General features: G+C 38.4%; 1 protein-coding gene across 4 annotated transcripts in view; it reads left to right on the plus strand.

Moving 5' to 3' along the window:
- Positions 1 to 22,554, plus strand: part of ppp1r13bb (protein phosphatase 1, regulatory subunit 13Bb) — a 113,261-nt gene that overhangs the window by 45,036 nt on the left and 45,671 nt on the right. For all 4 annotated transcript variants that reach the window (XM_060829223.1, XM_060829224.1, XM_060829225.1 and 1 more), the window contains one exon: positions 14,221 to 14,322. In XM_060829223.1, the coding sequence (XP_060685206.1) occupies positions 14,221 to 14,322 (102 nt within the window). The remainder of the gene's footprint in view (positions 1 to 14,220; positions 14,323 to 22,554) is intronic.

Consider the following 22,554-nt stretch of genomic DNA (forward strand, 5'->3'; position numbering starts at 1 on the left):
TGACCTGCCAATCATCGAGTACTCCCTTGTCTTCTTCCTTCTTCCAAAGTGTATTACCTTGCATTTAATTCCATCTGCCACTGACTTGTTCATCTGTCCAAAGCATCAATGTTCACCCTTAACACCTTTCTTCTTCCAGCCAATCTTCATGTCATCTGTACTCTTGCTCATCAAATCTTCTCATCCCCAAATTTTCTTCTATATCATTTATGTTTGACAAACCATATGGAACCCAGCACCGATCCCACTGTTACACCACTAGATATCAACCTAGAGTGTCTCAGACAGCGTTTTACAAATAAGCCAGTTTTGGATCCAACTTGCCAAGTTACCCTGCAACCCATGTGCTTTTAACTACTTTATCAGTCTCCCATGTAGGACTTTCTCAAGGACTTTGCGGAAACCTAGCAACTGGTCACCACCTCTCAAAATTTGTGAGGCATGACTTTCATCTGACTATCCTTGATCAAACCTTCCCTTTCTCAGTACAGATTAGTTCTATCCTTCAGAATTTCCCAATAGTTTAATTACCACTGATGTGTGAGACTCACTGGTCTGTAATTTCCTGGTTTATTTCTCTCAGGGGGGCCTCGTGCGGGTGCTGTGTTACCTAGTCTCCTGAATGGGGAGCAGACTTAATAGAAAACTCTAAGCCCAGAGGAAAGGCATTGAATCGATTAACCGAATAATCAGTTATCCAAACGAAATAGTACCTGCCCATCTTGTTCGGATAATCGAGGTTCTCTGGACTTACAAAGATATGCCTAAAGGGTGATCAGGGAGAGGGTATTTATTATTTAGGAAGCATGTACAAAAATGGAAAAGTCAATGGATATGCTGTACTGATTAAAGAAAATATAAGCACAATATGCAGGAAAGATCTTAGCTCAGATAAGGTAGAATCTGTTGGTAGAATTGAGAAAAACCATGGGGCAAAAAAATGAGTCAGGATTATATATAGACCATTGAACTATTGGTGATGGGATTGGCATTAAACAGGAAGTCAGAGATGCATACAGTGAAAGAACATGTGTAATTATGGGTGACTTTAATTTGTGTTCTGATTTGGTGAATCTAATTAGTCTCAAGACTACAGATGAGCAATTCCTGGACTGTGTATGTGTTGTTTTTTCTGGACCAATACTTTGAGGAATCAACTTGAGAACAAGCCATATTAGGCTGGATATTGTGTAATGCAAAGGAAAAATTAATAAGGTATTTGTGAGGGACTTCTTGGGGAAAAACAGCCATAATATGGTAGAATCCTTCAAGATAGTGTATGCAATATGGGTTCTAACATTAGAGTCCTGAATCTTAATAAAGGAAACTTCAATGGTATGAGGCATGACTTGGTTGTGATGGATTAGGAAATATTTCTCAAAGAAATGACAGTGGGTAGGCAATGGCAAACCCATAAAGAGCGAATGAGTAAATTACAAAAATTGTTTATGCTTGTCTGGTGCAACCATGGCTTATAAGGGAAGTTGGAAATAGTATTATATGCAAAAAAAGTGACATACAAATTGATCAGGAAAAACAATAGACCTGAAGATTTGGGGACAGTTTAGAAGTCAGTAAACAGGACCAATGATATGACTAACAGGGAATATAGAGTATAAGAGTAAGCGTGTGAGAAACACAAGAACTGATTAGAATCATAGAAGCCCCAGAGTGTGAAAGAGGCCGTTTGGCTCATCAAGTCCAAAGAACTTCCTAGCCAAACCTAGCTCCCCATCCTCTCCCTTTAACTTGCATTTGCCATGGTTGATCTACCTCGCCTGAACATCCCTGGACACCATGGACAATTTAGCGTGGCCAGTTCACCTAACCTCTTTGGGAAGTGGGAAGGAACCTGGAGGACCTGTCAGGAACCCATGCAGACATAGGGAGACTATGCAAACTCGACACAGATAGAAACTCAAGGTTGGAATTGAATCTGGGTCCCTGGTGCTATGAGGAAACGGTGGTAGCCATTGAGCCACACCACCACCCTGACTGTAAAAGTTTCCATAAGTATGAAAATAGAATAAGATTAATGGGGAACAAAGAAATGGTTGACAAACTAAATTTATGCTTCACTCCGTCTTCATGGAGGATACGAATAATGTGAGGAATGATAGGGAACACGGGAGTAAGTTGGACGGGGGAGCTGAAGCAAATCTATATTAGTCGAGCAATGGTGTTTGGGAGATTGATGGGTTTGAAGGCTAATTCATCACCTGAGCTTAATAATCTGCATTCCAGTGTACTTGAAGGAAGTGGCCCTAGAAATAATGGATGTGTAGGTGGTTATCTTGCAAGATTCTTTAGACTCTGAAACAGTTCCTACAGATTGGAGGTTAGCCTCAGTTTGAAAAGAAAGATAGAAAGACCAGAGAGTTATAGACCAGTGAGTCTGACATTCGTTTTGGGGAAGATGCAAGGATTTTATAGCAGATCAATGGTAGAATCAGACATGTTCACATGGATTTACAAAAGGGAAATCATACTTGACTAACCTACTGGAATTCTTTGAGAATGTAAATAATAGCATTGATCGAAGATGGGTGGGGGGGGGGTTGCAATGAATGTAGTTTATTTGAGCTTTCAGAAGGCTTTTGACGAAGTCCCAAATAAGAGATTAATATGTAAAATTAAAGTTCACGGGACTTGGGAGTAGTATATTGAGGTGGATAGAAAATTGGTTAGCAGACAGGAAATAAATGAATTGTTTTCTGACCGGCAGGTAGAAACTAATGTGGCTCAGTATTAGACTCAGCTTTTCACAATACATGTTAATTCGAGTGTTAATTACATTCGTACTAAATGTAATATCTCAAAACTTCCAGGCCATACTTAGCTGGGTGGAAGGGTGAGTTGTGAGGAGGATGCAGAAATGTTACAACATGATTTTTGACAGGCTGCATGAGTGGGCAAATGCATGGTAAATGCAGTGTAATGTTGATAACTGTAAGTTTATCCACTTTGGGAACAAAAATAGGAAGGCAGATTATAATTTGAACAACTGTAAATTGAGAGAGGAATGATCAATGAAACATGGGTGTCCTTGTGCACTATTTGCTGAAAGTAAGCACATAGCTGCAGCACACTATAAAGAAGGCAAGTTTTAAGTTGACCTCCATAACAAAAGGATTTAACTACAAGAACAAGGATGTCTTGCTATAATTATACAGAGCATTTGTGAGGCCACATTGAGAATATTGTGTGCAGTTTTTGGCTTCTTATCTGATGAATGATGTTATTGCTATGGAGGGAGTGCAACAAAGGTTAACCAAAGTGATTCCCAGTTGGCAAGACTGATGTATGAGGTGAGATTGAAGTGGTTAGGATTATATTCACTAGGGTTTAGAAAGATGTCAGGAGTTGGGTGGGGGGGTTGGGGAGGGGGATCGGGGAGGGGGATCTTAGAGAAACCTATAAGATTCTAACACGACTAGACAGATTAAATGCAGGAAGTATGTTCCGGATGGTGAGAGGAGTCCAGAACCAGGGGTCATGTCTTAAGGATATGAGGTAAACCTTTTAGGACTGAGATGAGGAGAAATTTCTTCACCCAAAGAGCAATAAGTCTTTGGAATTCATTACCACAGAAAGTGGTTACAGCTCTTATGGCTAAAGGGATCAAGGGGTATTTGGGAGGGGATGGTGGGATTTGGGTATTAAACTCGATGATCAGCCATATTGAATGGCAGTGCAGTTTTGAGGGGTCAAATGGCCTATTATGTTTCATGTTTCTGTCTCTCAGTCCGTGTTCCTGATTCTGTACTTATATCCTCCTTCTCCGAGTGAAGACTGATGTGATGTACTCATTTACACATTTGCCTGTCCTGCCTGAAGATCCTGTGTGCAGGATGTTGAGGGAGTCCTGCCCCTTCCCTCAATTACATCTCTGAGATAGCAACAACATGGCAAGTCCACATGTCAATCCAAGCCCTTATTTTAATTATCTTACCTCTCGTACTCCTAGCGTTAAAGTAGAGACTATCCAGCCTCACCTTACTCTCTTGAAACTCAACATGGTTGAACTCCCTCAGCCTTGGTTTCCTTAGATGTAAGATATAAAACCATAAAACATAAGAGCAGAAATTAGGCCATTCGACCCGAGTCTGCTCCACCATTTTATCATAGCGGATGGGTTTTTCAACCCTATTTTCCCACTTTCTCCCTGTAGCCTTTGATTCCCATGGAAATCAAGAACTTATCTATCTCTGTTTTAAATATATGCAGTGACCTGACTTTCACGGCCTTCTGTGGCAATGAATTCCTCAACTTCACCACTCTGGCTAAAGAAGTTTCTCCTGATCACCATTCTAAAAGGTCTTCCCTTTACTCCAAGGCTGTGCCCTTGGGTCCTCATCTGTCCTGCCAATTGAAACATCTTCCCAGCATCTATTCTGTCAGGCTGTTTAGTATTCTATAAGTTTCAATCAAATCTCTTGTCATCCTTCTAAACTCCATCGCGTATATCCCCAGAGTCCTCAAACATTCCTCATTCGGGATCATTCTCATTAACCTCCTCCGGTCTCGCTCCAGGTCCTATGCATCCTTCCTGAGGTATGGGGCCCAAAATTGCTCTCAGTTCTCTAAATGTGATCTGACCAGATCTTTGTAAAGTCTCAGAAGTACATCCCTGCTTTTAAATTCTAGTTCATTCGAGATGAATGACAACATTGTATTTGCCTTCCTAACTACCAACTCAACCTGTAAGTTTACCTTAAGAGAAACCTGAACACAGAGTTCTAAGTCGCTCTGCACTTCAGATTTCTGAATTTCCTCCCCATTTAGTAAATAGTCCATGCTGTTATTCTTCCTACCAAAGTGCATGATTCTACGTATTTCATTTGCCACTTCTTTGCCCACACTCCTAACCTGTCTAAATCCTCACTAAAGTATGTGCAAAGAAAGACAAATCATTTCCCAAAATGTTGGAGAACACAGGGTCTAGTGAGAAGGAGGAACATGAGAAAATCTATTTCAATAGGAAAGTGATGTTGGAGAAATTGGTGGGACTGAAAGCTGATAAATACCCAAGACCCAATAGCCTACATTCCAGAGGAGGTTACCTGAGAAAAAGATGCATTGGTAATCACTTGCAAGATTCTATAAATTCATAAACTGCTCCTTTGGATTGGAGGGTAGCTAATATAACTTTGCTATTTAAAAGAAAAGGTGTAGAGAATTATAGACCAGCTATTTTGACATGATTAATTTTGCACATGTTAGAATCCATTATAAAAGGTTTAATCGCGGAGCACTTGGAAACAAGTGAGAGAATTGGATAGAGTCGGAAGGGATTTACCAAAGAGGAATACTTGATAAATCTAGGATGTAACTAGTAGAATTGATAAGGGGAAGACAATAGATAGGATTTACTTGGGCTTTCAGAAGGTATTCAATAAGGATCCATGTAACAGACTAACATGTAAAATTACAGCGCATGGGTTGGGGCTATAGTATACAGAAATGGATAGAGAACATGTTGTCAGACCGAAAGTAAAGAATAAGAATATTCGTCTTTTTTTCCCCCCAAGTGGCAGGCAGTGATTAGCGGGGTACACAGGGACTTCTGCTATTCACAAAATATATTAATAATTTTGATGAGGGAAGACAGCTGGCTGGGAGGATGAACACAGAATACGGTGCAGAGATGGTTTAAGTGTGATTTGGCAAATTGAGTGAGTGGGCTGATGCATGGCCAGTGAAGTATGGTATGGATGAATCAAAGATTATCCACTTTGGTAACAAAGCTGCGCATACAGATTATTAGCTGAAAGGTGATAGATTGGAAAAGAAAGAAGTGCAATGAGACCTGGATGTCGTTATACACCACTCACAGAAAGTAACTAGGCAGTGAAGAAGGCAAAAGGCCCTCACAGTGAGAGGATTCATGTACACTTGGAGTATTATGTATTTTGATATCCTTTATCAAAGGAAGGAAATTCTGGCAATGAATAGAGTGCCATAAAGATTTAACAGACTGATTCTGAGGATGGCAAGACTGAAATATGAGATACTAGAACGAATAGTACTGTATTCACTGGAGTTTGGAAGAATGGGGGACAGAAATCTGCAAACCTCGTTGGTTTAGGACAAGACAGAGTAAAACCAGGATAGATGTTCCCAAGGACCAAGGAGTCCAGAACCAGGGGCCACAGCTTTAATGGAGTAGGCCATTTAGGACAAAGGAGGAGAAATATGTTCATACAAGTGTGGTGAACAGGTAGAATTCATTTCCACAGAAAGCGATTGAGACCAAATTGTAGAATGTTTTCAAGAAGAAATTAAATACAGACTTTGTGGCTGAAGGCATCAAAGGGTATGAGGAAAAAGAAGAAATGGGGTACTGCGTTGGATGACCAGCCATGATCATATTAAGTGGTGGAGCAGGCTTAAAGGGCCAAATGGTGTACACTTGCTCTTATTTTTCAATTTTAAGTTTCTAAAAGTACTTGAAAATTATTTTCTGGAATTTATGTTGACCATTATTCATGCTTTGTTGGTATACCAAAGATAATATAAGAAGAGCTATCTAAGCCAGCAGAACTTAACAGATTCATACATATTGTGATTTAGTGGAATACAGTTCAGCACAAATAAATTGTATGTTGTGTGTCATGTTTATACAAAGAATGACACAATTGAGAAGTGTTGTATAAGTTTGTTTCAAAGCTGCTGGGCAATGAGCAGCCTAACAGAAAAGTAGCAAAGTTGATTTGAGGTGGTCAGTGATGTAAGTGACTTTTAGCTGAACATTCATATCACTATAAACTGACAGATTAAACTTGCATCTTACCAGCCTCATGCATTCAAAAACTGCAAGCTGAAATCAGGATAGTTTTCTGAAAGACCTAGTCCTGAAGCTGTTAAATAACAGAATCAGGAAGTTTTAAAAACCTCTGTTAGCCTGTCCAGTCATAATTTAATGTGTTTGGGATCTTTTGCCTTTCTCCTAAACATTATCTGTTCTTTGTATGTTACTGACACTGAGAGTATTTATTGCTCTTCATATTGCCCTTTTCTCATAATTGCCATGATCAAGTATCCTTTCTAGTTTTGCTCACAAATTGCTAGATTTTTTGAGGTCATGACAGTTGGGTTGCGAAGCCAGTACCGTAAGGAAGAAAAACAGAAGTACAGGAGTAGACCGTTCAGCTCATCAAGCCTGTTTAATACAATCATGGCTTAAAATCATTTCAGTCCGATTTATCCAAGCAATTTCCGTAACTGTTTTGCTAGAGTGTAGCTTGAGTTTGGTTTTACTTTGAAGTTATTTATCTAGAGGACATTGTCTAGAGGGAAAAACTGATTACCATTAGGGTTCGTAGTTCTAGTTTTGAACTTCAAAACAGTACTCAGTTTTAAGTTGTATATTTGTGGCACTTTACTGTTACAGCAAGTTAACACTAAGGTAACCTCCTTAACCATCTTAAACGATCTCCCTTTCTTGGATTAACTGTTTTGTGTGTATAGCCAAACTTCTGAAAACTTTCCAAAGTGAATTTAAAAGGCTTTTTTATTCTACACTATGGATGTTAAACAAGACTCCAAAAATGTTTGAGAATATTCTATCTGAAAGCCTGATATACTGCATTGTTTACTTTTATTCTTTCATGCACTGTCCCAGTTCAAACAAATGTCCTTTAGCCTCCTTGAACTAAATCTCTCATTGCTTTTTAAGAAAGAAATGACCACTGCTGCAGAAACATCTAAAAGTGAATCATTAAACCACTTCAGACAAAAGTCATGTCACTAGTTCAAAATTTAAAAATCTGAACTAAAGGTTAATAATTCTCTCACCATGCATCATACTAAACTTGACGGCAAAAATAGATGTTAGTCCATATATTTTTCACCAGAGTGGCAGGAACTGCCAACTTTTCCTTCTGGGAAATGTTGAGTTTTTTCATTACCATTTGTATTATCTGTTAGCCATGGTCTATTCCAACAACATATGGATTGTAACATAAATAACTCGCACATTGTCTCTCTATTACAGTTAATGTTGCAATTCCTGGAAAAACTAAACATACACATGACACAAGTCTTCATAGGCTCATGGCAACAACAAGATGATAAGGCTTAATATTCAGTAGCAAATAAGTATCATATGATGTCAGCCAAATCAATTTCTTTGGATCAGTCAACTCTTCAAATGGTATTAAACCTGAAACTACCAAAACAGAAGGTGTACAGAAACTGCCTACACTGCAAGACAAAGGTGATTCACAAACATCACAAAGACTTTATTGAGCTTTTTAATCCATCTTCGTTCCAAATTTTGGTATCAGAGTAATTTCTCTTTGAGGTTTGCTTCATGAAGATGCACCATACGTGTGTCAGGAAGTTCCCTAATTTTTCTTAAATTATTTATGTTCTTGAAAATGTATTCTTCAATTTTATGACTCTTTCAAGTTTACCACATTGAAAGTAGATCCAACCCAGAAATGTTTGAAAGATATCTGTTACAGATGACAAACTTATTGCATTTGGTTCGGAAGTGTTAGAACAACTAAAGCAAACTACTCCAGCATAGAAATGGCAACCGATTACATTGTGTGAAATATGTAAACTCCAACCTCAAAAGGGGACTGAAAACAAGTTAATGCTTTAAAATGATTACTGTGCACACACTTATAGCTTTCTCTTCGCAAACAAATCTTTATTATTAACCCAGGGACTCCATTTCTGAATGTGGTATAAAACAAATCATGGCTCCAAAAATACTGACAAGTTAATTATTGGTCTGTGTTTATGAATGGATTCCAAAGCCCACGTGCGACTAGTTCAAAATCCAAATTCTCCAATAAGTATTAACTTTTTATCTATATATTAAAAAGTTTGTGTATTTTTTAAGTCAAGGAATGAAGATGGCAGAACTTAACAATATTAATTGAAGTGGAAAATTGGGTCATCAGCAGTTTAATGTGAATCAAATCAAGGAATCAGTTAATGGGTCTCAAGGTTCATCTGTTTTTTGAAAAAAGATGGCATGTTTCCTACCTTTCTGCTGGAAAACAAATCTTGGTGAGGGTGAACTGAAGACTGGCATAGATGGAAGTAGAACCAGCAGAAATAAGAAGCTAGGTAGATAGCTGAGATGACAACTAGGATCAAGAGAGGGAAAACAACACTGGAGCAGAATCACAAAGCTGTATGTGGCAACAGACCATATAAGGTAGCTGGGGTTGGAAATGCAGATGCCTTTGAACACAGTAATTTTGAACTCAGGTGATTTTAGACTCAGGATAACAGCATTATGATAAATATGATGGTAAAAGTGCAGAGTTTGATGTGATGAGAACGTAGGGATCATATGTTAAACAGAAACTTGAAAATGTGATTTAAGCACAGTGGCAGTAAATCAACAAGTACTTGCAAAAGTATTTTCATTGTTTCAATTTTTAAACTGACACAGAAACTTTCCAATGTCTGTTGCTATCCAGCATCGCTAACATCCATGTATCCTTGAGTAGCCTCCCTGAATCTCTCGGGCTGCAGATTCCTGATATCAAATCTAAAACTGTCCAATCCTAGGAAACTGTGCTATCGACTACCGCATTCCAGTCCTTTTATCTCCTTCAGTAGAATGTGAAAACTGCTTGTTAAATCATTCCGTTGGCAATTCAAACCTAGAACAGTTTGTCCTGACAGCATTATCAGTGCTTTTAGCAATTATGTACAAATCTCAAAAATGTTTGTCAGAACTTCAATTCAAAATTAAATATATCAAGGACACCTTCAGATGCTGGTTAAAAAGTATTCAACTATACTGTATATTGTTTCATAGCAAATGTTAAAATTTTATTTTCAGGGTGCTCTCTCAAAACATTTTAGTTTTGTGCATGGTCTAATTTTCTGCAGTAATTTTGAGCCATGTGCTGGCCAATGATATTTGTAAAAGCACTTGATTCCACAAAGCTATCTCGACATTATTTCCTATCATCTTTGCTGTTGAGATTGTGATATTTTGCTGTAAACTTAAAGTTCACATCAAAATTTTGCAAGATCATTTGTTATTTTTATTGCCTCGCGTGCAAGTGAACGTGAGAGTGGACCTGTTGATAATGTGAAGGACCAATTTAAACATGTTATTATGAAGGCAGCCTGTGAAACTTGATCAGAAAAGAAAATTCCAATTTTGCCCATTTGAATGCTCTATTTCTTTCTTTCTTATGTTTTCTAAAAAGAACTTATCCCAGGATTTAGTTTTTGTATCTGGTCCAGTTACCACTTTGCATATGCGAACTCAGATCTGTTACAGCAGGTGGCTGTTCACCAATACAGGATATAACCCTTTTAATCTTGTATTTACCTGACACATGCAGACATTACATCAGAAATAGTTTGTTCATGCTTAGTAAGACATCTTGCAGATATTCCTGGTGGATTGAACTTCCCAGTCCGAATGCATCAGTCCAACCCACAAGGTGTATTTATCTCCTGAGTCATATATTAACCCAAAAACGAGTTCCTTACTTCAAGAGAATGAACATTGTCAGACAGTAATGTTGCTGGCAATCTTAGTGTTTTTCTTAAAAGTAAAAAAAGTTCACTCTTTAAAAATACTTTCTGCCTCTAGAATGTGTCTAGAAGTGCATTGTATGATTTGATAATTTGGTCCTGACAGAAGTGAGAAGTTTTTTCATTGTATGCTAAAATTGTTCAGACAATTTGTTATGTTGCTACTGTTGAAATTTCAGTATTTCATTTTGAATGAGCAACTAAATTGCAAAAAACTGATGTTGGATGTGTGCATATGGGGAAGATGAGATAGAAGCTTATGTGAGTAAAGAGTCAGCAAGATCTTAAATGAGGAAAGAGTAGAATAATCCTTGTGCAGAGGGTGGGGATGTGGGGAAAATCCTTAATGAAGGTTATCTTCTCAGAAAAAAAGAGCTGATCATGATGTAATCACTAAGAAGAATATGCAGTATTGAATTGGATAAATAGGATGTTTTAAAGGGTTTGCTGTCTTCCATGGTAGATGAAATGTATTCTATATTTTTGGAAGAAGCAAGGAAGGAAATTGCAAAGTCTCTGAGTCATGTATCTCCCTGACTGCAAGAGTGGTGTCAGAGAATTGGAAGGTGGTCAGCATCGTATTGTTGTTTGAAAGGGAAACGAGGATAATCTAAAAAAATTATAGGCCAATTATCTTCACTCTAGTTGCAGGAAAATTATTGAAATCAATTTTGCGGGGCAATGTAAATTTTCATTTCGAAAAGTGTGAATTAATCAAGGAAAGTCAATACGGGATGGTTAAGGCAGTGTCATGTCTGAGGACTGTTAAATCTTTTGAGATGACAAGCAGATTTGATGAAGCCAAGGTGAAAAGTGTGATTTACATGGATTTTACCAACACTTTTGACAAGTTCCTATGTGACTGCAAGCTAGTCAAAAAAAAACCCTTGGAATCCAAAGAACAATGGCAAATTGAATCCAAAATTGGTTTTGTAACAGGAGGTTGCCTTATGTTTTTGTGATCCAAAGGCTGCTACCAGTGGGTTTCTAGAGGGTTCAGTGCTTAATCCCTTACTTTTTGTAGTTTATGGAAGTGTCTAAGCGAAACAAACAAACTAAACAAATACTTCATGACCGTCTTCACAGAGAAAAATACTAATAAACTTTCAGAAATAATAGAGAATCAAAGGGCTATTGTGAATGAAAACTGCAAGGGTTTAATATTAGCTTTTAAAACGTGAGAAATATTAAATAGATAAATGCACTGTCCTGATCTACATCCTAAGCTGTTTTAAGAAATGGCTGTAGAGATAGTAAATGCATTGATGGCTATTTTAAAATTCTGTGAATTCTTACCTGCAGGCAGGAAAGTTCAGAAATATAACCCTCTAAAGAAAGGAAGGAAGAAGGAAATGGGGAACAGATTTGTTGAGTTTGTGTCATTCATAGAAAGATTGTATGCAATATGTTATAGTGGGATGCTTAGAAAATAACAGATTAGGCAGCTCAACATAGATTTATGAAAGGGAAATCATATCTCACAAATCTGTTAAAGATTTTTTGAGGATGTAATGGCAAAATAAGTAAAACCGGAGTGAGTAGGTGTTGATCTGTTCAGATTTTTCAGAAGGCTTTTGGGAACATTCCACACAAGCTTATTAAACAAAATTAGAATGTGAATTGAAGAATAGTCTGGCATGGTTTGAGCATTGTAAACAGACACAAAACCATGTCAGATTAAATAGGTCATTTTTAGTTTTGCAGACTATGACTTGCACGGTACTGCAAGAACCTATTCTTCAGCCCCAGCTATTCAGAATCCATCCAGTTGATTTGAATGTGGGGACGAACTGTAACAATTCCAAATTTACAGGTACATTTGGGGAATGGCACACAACATGTATACATGTGAGGTTACCCACTTTGAAAAGCTGAAAGATTATTTCTATGGCCAGGGGCTGTGAAGTGTTAAACTTCAAAGGGATTTGTATATGCTCATTTATGAGTCACTGAAAGTTAACATAGAGGTACAGCAAGCAAATGAGTAGGCAAAATATATATTGGCCCTTAACACAAGAGGATGTTAATATGCTATGTTTAGTAAAATGTCAGACCGCATCTGTAGTATTGTGAAGTCTTACCTCAGGAAAGATATAATTCCCAAAGCCAGAGCAACAGTTTCACCAAACTAATTCCTGGAATAGAAGGTTTCTTCTATACTGAAAATTCAGTAGACTGGAACTTGATTCTCTGGTGTTTAGAAGAATGGAAGGTGATTTATTTGAAAGATGCAGTGTCCTTGCAGTGCATGACAAATCTAAACCAGGTGGTACAGCATCAAAAAAGGAGCAGGCCATTTAGGATTGAGATGAGCAGAAATATCTCAAAGGCTGTGAATCTCTGCCGCAGATCATTGTGAATATTGGACTGTTGAAAATATCCATAATTGAGATTGAGAGATTTCTGCATAATAAAAACATGAAAGGTTATGTAGTAATGCAGAAAGAGTGGAGAATTAGAAGATCAGCATGATCCCATTGAATTGTAGAGTGAGTTTGAACAGCTGTATAACCACCTCATTTCTTTTTAATCTAAAATTTGCATTTTGGTTATTTAACAGAAAAGCAAAAAATGAAATGCTGCTAAAAATGTGGTGTTAATATATTTTGGGAGGGGCTAAAATCCAAGGCAATGAAGAATCAGTGGGAAGATACTGAGCAGTGTTGACAAAAAACCAGACCGAGATGTTTATGTTCACAGATCATTAATAATAACAGGATAGATAAATAAGATGGTTGAGAAGGCAGAGACACCCCTTTTTTTAACGGAGGTAGAAAATGTACAGAATTTGTAAGCAACGCTAATTAGATTGTGCCTTGAGTATTGCAAACAGTTCTGTTACCACTTGACAAGAAATACATGATTATGCTGGAGGATTGGGACAGAAATTTTCTTGGATGCTACCTGAATTGGAAAAGCTTTTAGTGTTGAAGGAAGGTTAGGTAGCTAACCTTGAAACAGAGGTATAAAATTCCGTGGCACCTTGATAAAATAAATAGGAACAATTTATTCAACCTAACAAAGAGATAAAAAGCCAGGAGCATAGATTTCAAATAATTGGTGCATGGATTAGAGGGCAGCAGGTGAAGCAAGATTTTCACCTGGATAGTGGTTTGGGGGCAAATGATTTGCTTTTTAAAAAGGTGGTGGAGACTGAAACTCACCTTTTTAAAAGGGTAAGAATCATGTATAATAAGTACTTAAATGTTTACTGGATGAACCATGATCTGTTGATCTAGTACAGGAAGTTGAGACTAGCTTGTCATTGAATGGCATGGAAATGATGAACTGAAAGATCTTCAGTGTCTAAATATCTTATATCTATGAAACTGGTTGTACAAATTAAGAGGACTTGAAGTTTAATGGAGCACAAGCTTTTGAGTTAGTTAAGGCAGATATGATTTAACACACACTGGAGAGAATTAGATGGCATTTATTCTACAATGAAAAATAATGTTTTAAAAGGTTAGCCTATATTATGAAGTAAGTAAAATTTTTAAAATTTCTGTTTCTTGTAGTGGCATTGGTTATGCATCTCAATTATTGAACTTAGCAGCAATTGACATTAAAAGTGGGAAATTTGTAGGTGGTTTGAGCAATTCTGTAATCTCCACTATTGACTGTTTTTGGTTAATTCAATTTAAGCCTTTCAATTACAAAATTCCCACAAATGCTAACATCTCATTTTTGTTAACACAGGGTGGTAATCCTCGGGTGGAGCTGACACTTTCAGAACTGCAAGAAATGGCTTCCAGACAACAGCATCAGATTGAGGCCCAGCAGCAGATGTTGGTTGCCAAGGTAGACAGTAAACAATGTTTTTATGTTCACTGGAGTTCAGAAGAGTGAAAAGGGATTTCATTGAAATCAAAGAAAATTCTGACTATGCTGGAAAGAATGGATGTAGGGATAGTGGATTGATTTTGATTGATTTTATTGTCGCTTGTACAAAATACAGTGAAAAGCTTTGTTCACAAGCAGTATAGGCGGATCATAGTTAGCAAGGATGTATAGAATATAAGATTTCGATGGAGGCATACAGGTAACATTGCCTGTACAAGAGAGATTAATATTAGCAAGATCAGCATTATTTAAGGCTAAAGATTCCATTCAGTATAGTCTAATAATGGTCGGGAAGAAGCTGTCCCTTAACCTACTGGTGTGCATGTCCAGGTTTCTGTATCTTTTGCCGGATGGAAAAGATTGTAGGAGATTATTACTGGGATGCGAAAGGTCTTTGATGTTGGCAGCCTTTCCCCAGCAGCGAGCCATGTAAATGGATTCCATGGATGGAAGTAGGAGAAAGTGAGGACTGCAGATGTTGAAGATTAGAGTCAAGAGTGTGGTGCTGGAAAAGCACAGCAGGTCAGGCAGCATCCGAGGATCAGGAGAATCGAAGTTTCGAAAATCTGATGAAGGACTTTTGCCTGAAACGTTGATTCTCCTACTCCTCAGATGCTGCTTGACCTGTGCTTTTCCAGCACCACGCTCTTGACTTCATGGATGAAAGATTAACTTATATGATGGGCGGAGATGTGCAATCTACCCTTGGTAGTTTCCTATGATCCTAAGCAGAGCCATTAGGCACCTGGACAGTATGCTTTCAGTTTTGCATCTGTAGAAGTTGGTGAGAGTCCTGATGGACCTGCTAAATCTCCTGAGCCGCCTGAGGAAGAAGAGGCATTGTTGTGCCGCCTTGGTCGTCGCAACTACTTGTGAAGACCAGGACAGGTTGTCAGTTATTGTAACTCCAATGCACTTGATTTTCTCCACCAAAGATGTTCCCCTAACTGGGTCTAGAATAATGAGCCATGGTCTCAGAATATACATTTTGATGATTTAAATGGTGGACCATTTAGGACTGAGATGATGAGAAATTATTCAGAAGATGGTGACCTTGTAGAATTTACATGAGGTGGTAGAGGTAAAGTCACTGAATATATTTAAGAAGGGGAAAGATTTCTAGACACTGAAGATGTAAAGGGCTATGTGAACAGGGAACCAAATGGCTTTGAGCTAGAGGATCAGTCACAATGAAATTGAAGAACTGAGCAGGCTTGATGGACTGAATAGCCATCTCTTGCTCCTATCTTCCATGTTTTTATCTTAATAATGTGGGGAAGATGCCAGAATCCAGTATATGAAAAAAATTGATAATAGGGCACTTAGAAAGCAGTGATAGAGTCAAATACAGTTGGCAGAGATTTACAAAGAGAAATCATGCTTGACTAATCTACTGGAATGTTTTGTAGAGTTGATCAGAGTAGCCAGTGAGTGTGGTTCATTTGGACTTTCAGAAAACTTTTTGCCCAAAGTCCTCCATAAGACATGAATGTGTAAAATTAATGCACATGGGATAGTGCATTGAGGTGGATAGAAAACTGGTGAGCAGACAGGAAACAAAAAGTAGGAACAAATGGGTCTTTTTCTCAGGCCTAAGTACTCGGGGTCCCAGCTGTTCACCGTATATGTTAATGAGTTATATCAGGGAACTAAACATAGTGACTCAAAATATCCAGGTATCTCAAATTTGGGTGGGACGGTGAGCTGTGAAGAGGATGCAATGGTGTTGCAGTGTGACACAGCTGAGTGTATGGGCAAATGCATGGGAGATGCAGCAAAAAAGGAAGACAGATTATTATTTGAATGGCTGTAAATTAAGTGCAGGAAATGGTCAGTGAGACTGGGGTGTTCTTTTTCACCAGTTGCTGAAAGTAAGTGCTCAGGTGCTGTAGACAGTGAAGAAGGCAAACTGTATGTTGACCTTCATAGCAAGAGGATTCAACTACAGGAACAAGGATATCTTGCTGTAATTATACAGGGCATTGGTGCTGCCATACCTGGAATATTGTGTGCAATTTTGACCACCTTATCTGAGGAAGTATATTTTTGCTCGAGAGAGAGTGTATTGAAGACTTACCAAATTGATTCCTGGGATGGCTGGACTGATGAATGCAGAGAAGTTGAATCTGTTAGTATTCTCGTATTCACTGGAATTTAGAAGAATGAGAGAGGATCTCCTAGAAACTTATAAAATTTCAATGCAACTAGACAAGTAGATGCAGGAAGTTCCCAGTGTTGGGAGACTCCAGAACTAGGGGTCGTAGTTTAAGGATAAAAGCTAAATCTTTTAGGACTGAGGTGAATAGAAATTTCTTCACCCAGACCTGTGGAATTCACTGCCACAGAAACGTGAACATTGCTGGTAGATTCTGATAATTGATTACATATTCCTCTTTTTATTTAAAAATAAAATCATACAACAGTACTGGAAAGATTAACTAATCAAAAAATACTGAGTGATGGCTAATTTTGCAAAACTGAGCATTGTACAGGAAAGTTTCAAGTGTATTTTTTACTCTATATCTTCATACAGCATTCTCTGTTCTCCGTATAGGATTCTGACTGTTTTTGTCCACCCCTTTTGTTTCCAAGATTTCTATATTCTCCAACATCTGTTTTAAAACTGCAGCATTAATCCTCATTCACTTTTAATTCACACATTTTGTTGTATGTAGGTTATGCTATTGTGACATTTGTGATGAAGCAATGTGTTGCTGCTGAGTTCCTTCTGAGAATTTCTTCCACTATTTTTCCTGATGTAAGCACCACATCTGCTATCTCAACAAGAGCAAGAGTTTCTGCAACTAAAGTAGTTTTGCTTTTGATTGGGAACCTAAAACAATCTGAAGGGCAGAATTTACCTTCCTGTCCAAAAAGAAAAATTAAAGTCCCTATTGCACTTCAGAACCCATCTGAAATATTCAACAGGAAAAAATAATAAGTTAGCGTTTTTTGAGAAGATTTGTAGCTCATGTTGATGGTAAGTATGCAAGTTGGCTCGCTGAGCTTGAAAGTTTGTTTTCAGAAATTTTGTCACCATACTTGGTGATATCACCAGTGAGAATCTGTGGTGAAGCTATGTCCCACCTCTTTATTGACACAGCCCTCTATCACTAGTTTCGATACATACAGATAAAGAAGGGCACCACTTTTATTGGACGACACACATCCTAGGATAGGCGAAACAAAGACACGCATGAGAATTGTTAGAGACATGGTGTTCTCACCAGAACTCTATCAATAAACACATCGATTTAGATCATATCTACCTTCCCTTGCAAAAAAAGGAATCGGAAATGACATCACCCACCTTAAAAAAAATTCAATGCCTGCAAATAAAGAGGCGGGACATACCACCAGCGCTTCACTGGAGATTCTCACTGACTGAAAACAAACCTTCAACGTTTATGAGCTTACTTACCTAAAAACAGTAAGTTTCATATTGCTGGCATCTCCAAATGAAAACATTCTTGTGTCTTGCTCATCCAAATAATTTTTTCCACCTTGGGATTTTTTTGTAGTCATAAAACAATAAAACATATGAGTAGAAGTTGGCCATTCAACCAACCAATTGTGTCTCCTCCACCATTCAGGATTATAATAGCTGATCCTCGATTCCACTTAGCTTAGCTGCCTTTTCCCCATGACCCTTGATTCCTTTACTGATCAAAAATCTATCAGGATTCCAAACATTTGCAACCATTAGAGAAGAAATTCCTCCTTTGTCCTAAATATGTGATTCTTTATTCTGAGATTATGCTTTTTCATCGAAGACCCCTCACAACCGCTCCACCTGTACCCTGTTGAGTCTTCTATGAATCCAATATGTTTCAATCAAGTTGCCTGTCATTCTTCTGTATTCAGTGAATACAGGTCCAGTCTACTCAATCTATCATCATAGCAATCCTTCCCTACCTGCTATCAGCTTAGTGATCCTTTTGGATTGCCTGCAATGCTGTTTCATCTGTCCTTAGATAAGGAATCCAAAACTGTTCACAGTATTGCAGCTCTCGTCAGACTAGTACCGTGTATAGTTTCAGCAAAACTTCCAACTTCTTTATTCAATTCCTTTTAAACGAAGGCCAACATTTCATTTGCCTTTCTTATTACTTACTGAACTTGGATGCTAGCTTTTTGTGACTCATGAACAAAGAGTCCCAAATCCCTCAATTCTGTAAATAATAATCAGTTCCCTTCTTTTCCCAGAAAAGTGCATAACATCTCATTTCCCTAATTATATTTCATCTGCCAAGTTTTGTCCAATCATCCAACTGCAGATTCTTTGTGTCACCCTGATCACTTGCCTTTCCATGTATTTTTCTGTCATTAGCTAACTTAGCAATAGTATGTTGACTTTCTTCATCCAAATGATGAACATGCTTTGTAAATAATTGTGACCTCAGCACTGATCCCTGCAGCCCATTGTTAGTTACAAGTTGCGGTCGTGAAAATTTCCTGTTATCCTACCTGTCTTCTATTAGTTAGCCAATCCTCTATCCATGCAAATATACTGCATGCAACACCATGGACTCTTATTAGATAGTCTAACATGTGGCACTTTATTAAACGCCTCTGAAAATCCAAATGCATTATAGTCAGTGCTTAGAATCTGTACAGTGTGGAATCAGGCCCTTCGGCTCAACAACTCCACACTGACCCTCCGAAGAGTAAAACAAAACCCCCCGCCAGATCCATTCCTCTACCCTAATATCCTACATTTACCCCTGACTAATGCACCTAACTTAAACATCCCTGAACACTATGAGAATCATAGCATGGCCAATTCACCTGACCTTGGATCGTGGGAGGAAACCAGAGCACCCGGAGGAAACTCACGTAGACACGGGGAGCAGGTGCAAACTCCACACAGACAGTCGCACGAGGCTGGAATTGAATCCGGCTCCCTGGCACTGTGAGGCAGTAGTGTTAACCACTGAGCTGCCATGCTGCTTTTCCTTTATCTATCCTGCTTGTTACCTCCTGAAAGAGTTCTTGTAAATTTTTCAGGCATGATTTCATACTCTTAAGATGGCAAATCTGGCCAATTAGACTTCAAATTACTTTGTTTCCGTTTTGGAAGCTGCTGCATCTTTTTGTGAGGTCCTACTGACATTTTCAAAATAAGATTGCTAATGCTAAGTAGCACTCGATACATTCTGCCTGATTTCCAAACCAGTGGTCCTTTCTCCAAAAGTTTGACTTTCACTTTTGAAAATGTTTTCAAATTAATTGCTCCTATCCCATAAAAAAAAACATCTGTTTGAATAATGAAGGTGCCTGAAAGCTACCCTCCATGGTGCCATAAAACATGACATATAATGTGGCAAACCTTACTGAGATTTAGTAAGGCATTTGATAAGGTTCCCCATGGTAGGCTTATGCGGAAAGTCAGGAGGCAGGGGATAGTGGGATATTTGGCCAGTTGGATAGAGAACTGGCTAACCGGTCAAAGTCAGAGAGTGGTGGTAGATGGTAAATATTCAGCCTGGAGCCCAGTTACAAGTGGAGTTCCACAGGGATCAGTAGTGGGTCCTCTGCTGTTTGTAATTTTTGTTAATAACTTGGAAGAGGGAGTCTAAGGGTGGGTCAGTAAATTTGCAGGCGATCCGAAGATTGGTGGATAATGAGGAGGGCTGTTGGCAGCTCCAAAGGGACTTAGATATGATGCAGAGCTGGGCTGAGGAGTGGCAGATGGAATTCAACCCTGTCAAGTGTGAGGTTGTCCATTTTGGAAGGACAAATAAGAATGCGGAATACAGGGTTAACGGTAGAGTTCTTAGTAAGGTGAGGAGCAGAGGGATCTTGGGGTCTATGTTCATAGCTCTTTGAAAGTTGCCACTCAGGTGGATAGAGCTTGTAAGAAGGCCTATGGTGTATTAGCGTTCATTAGCAGAGGGATTGAATTCAAGAGTCGTGAGGTGATGTTGCAGCTGTACAGGACCTTGGTAAGGCTGCATTTGGAGTACTGTGTGCAGTTCTGGTCGCCTCACTTTGGGAAAGATGTGGAAGCTTTGGAGAGGTGCAGAGGAGATTTACCAGGATGTTGCCTGGAATGGAGAATAGGTCGTACGAGGATAGGTTGAGAGTGGTAGGCCTTTTCTCATTGGAACGGCGAAGGATGAGGGGTGACTTGATAAAGGTTTATAAGATGATCAGGGGAATAGATAGAGTAGACAGTCAGAGACTTTTTCCCTGGGTACAACAGAGTGTTACAAGGGGACATAAATTTAAGGTGAAGGGTGGAAGGTTCTTTACCCAGAGAGTAGTAGGGGCATGGAATGCGCTGCCTGTTGGAGTGGCAGAGTCAGAATCATTGGTGACCTTTAAGCGGAAATTGGATAGGTACATGGATAGGTGCTTAATCTAGGATAAATGTTCGGCACAACGTCGTGGGCCGAAGGGCCTGTTCTGTGCTGTATTGTTCTATGTTCTAAAGAGCATATCACTCTACTCATGGCTATCTTTGCTGCTTCACAATCTACAGACCCAGAAACTAGCCCTGTCTTTTTGCCCTAAAAAAAGTGCTCCAGCCTAACTTAGTCCTTATGGTTTATATTTTTAAATTTAATCAATAGACTGATCTAAATAAAACATATAATCAAGAAAGAACCCACTCTGTTCACTCCTGCAGATGTATAGCAAGGTTACATGTTAAAAACCATGCTCTTATCAGTTCCTGTGCTGTAAGCTCTCCCACACAGGTTCATCCAAGGTCATCTGTGAATTTTGCTGTTTGTTCATTTTTCCAAGACGCATTCCAATGTCTAGGGATACATGATCTCAAACGGCAAAGGCAGTAACTGTGCAGATTCACTGCTGTGTCAATTAGCAGTATAGGTTTCTTTCTGTCTTGCTAAATCTACAAAATGTAAAATGGTTTACTTTCTTTATTCCGCACTTTTAGGTCCATGACCACTATCTTGTTGAAATCCTGTGCTAAGTGCAGATTTCCTACAGATTAAAACTTTGTCCTTTCATATTTCTTACAAATCTTATCGATCACTTTATCTCTTAAGTTGCTACTGGGTTATTTATTGAATTTTTCTTCCCTTATTCTTATGTCCTCTACTAAATTTTTCAATCTTTTGAATGTATAGCCTTTGTAGTTTTAACGCAGTTAAATTTTGTCTTCCAAGTTTCTGTCCTCTGTTAATATCATTTGATTTTTTTTGAATGGGGAGGTTATATTCCATTAAAGGAATACAATAATGTCCCAATTGTATAAATTTCAATTTCAGAGATTTTCTAAACATAATAGTTTCATTATATTCTACATCTTGTTTTATCAATGCTTTATGCATTGCATGCAGTACTATTACTGTTGTAATAAAATGATTTATTCCAACTATTTTACAAGGAATAATTATTTTACAAGATTGTAGCATTTCATCACTCCAAACCTGAAACCAAGGAATTCTACAATTCCTTAACTTTGCCCTAATCCTTATTACTCAGAGTCTTGGTATCATTTTAGCCAGTCCAGTGCACACACTGTAGACATATTTCTGCTGTACACAACAGCACAGGTGATAGACTCTGGCACAAACATAGTTATGGGGAGAAAGTGAGGTCTGCAGATGCTGGAGATCAGAGCTGAAAATGTGTTACTGGAAAAGCGCAGCAGGCCAGGAAGCATCCAAGGAACAGGAGAATCGACGTTTCGGGCATTCCTGAAGAAGGGCTTATGCCCGAAACGTCAATTCTCCTGTTCCTTGGATGCTACCTGGCCTGCTGCGCTTTTCCAGCAACACATGTTCAACAAACGTAATTATCACTGGCCTGAAAATTCTTGTCACTCATAAAGCCCTATCTTTGATCCATATTTCCAAGATCTTCCTCCAAACCTAATGTTTGTGTTTAATTTTGGAATCTATGAACTATTTGGGACAATTTTTGACTTTATTTTGTTTTGAATTGCGCCAAAAATACTCATTGACTACACTTTAGACATTCCTGGTGTTCATTATTTTATTACAAATCCCAAATTCTTTTTGCTTCTGAATATTTAAAACATTTTCTGTCCTCATTTCCATTAAAGTTCTTTTGTACTGTGTATTGATATGTATTGAAAGGGTCTCATCAACTCATTAATTATATTGTGTCCTCCTTTTTTGTCATATGACAGATTGTCTCATTTGCACTTCGAACAGTATAGTGCTTTCCAAGAATTTTTTTTGGTGATTCCAACAT

Source organism: Hemiscyllium ocellatum, chromosome 8 (genome assembly GCF_020745735.1).
Source record: "Hemiscyllium ocellatum isolate sHemOce1 chromosome 8, sHemOce1.pat.X.cur, whole genome shotgun sequence".
NCBI lineage: Eukaryota > Metazoa > Chordata > Chondrichthyes > Orectolobiformes > Hemiscylliidae > Hemiscyllium > Hemiscyllium ocellatum.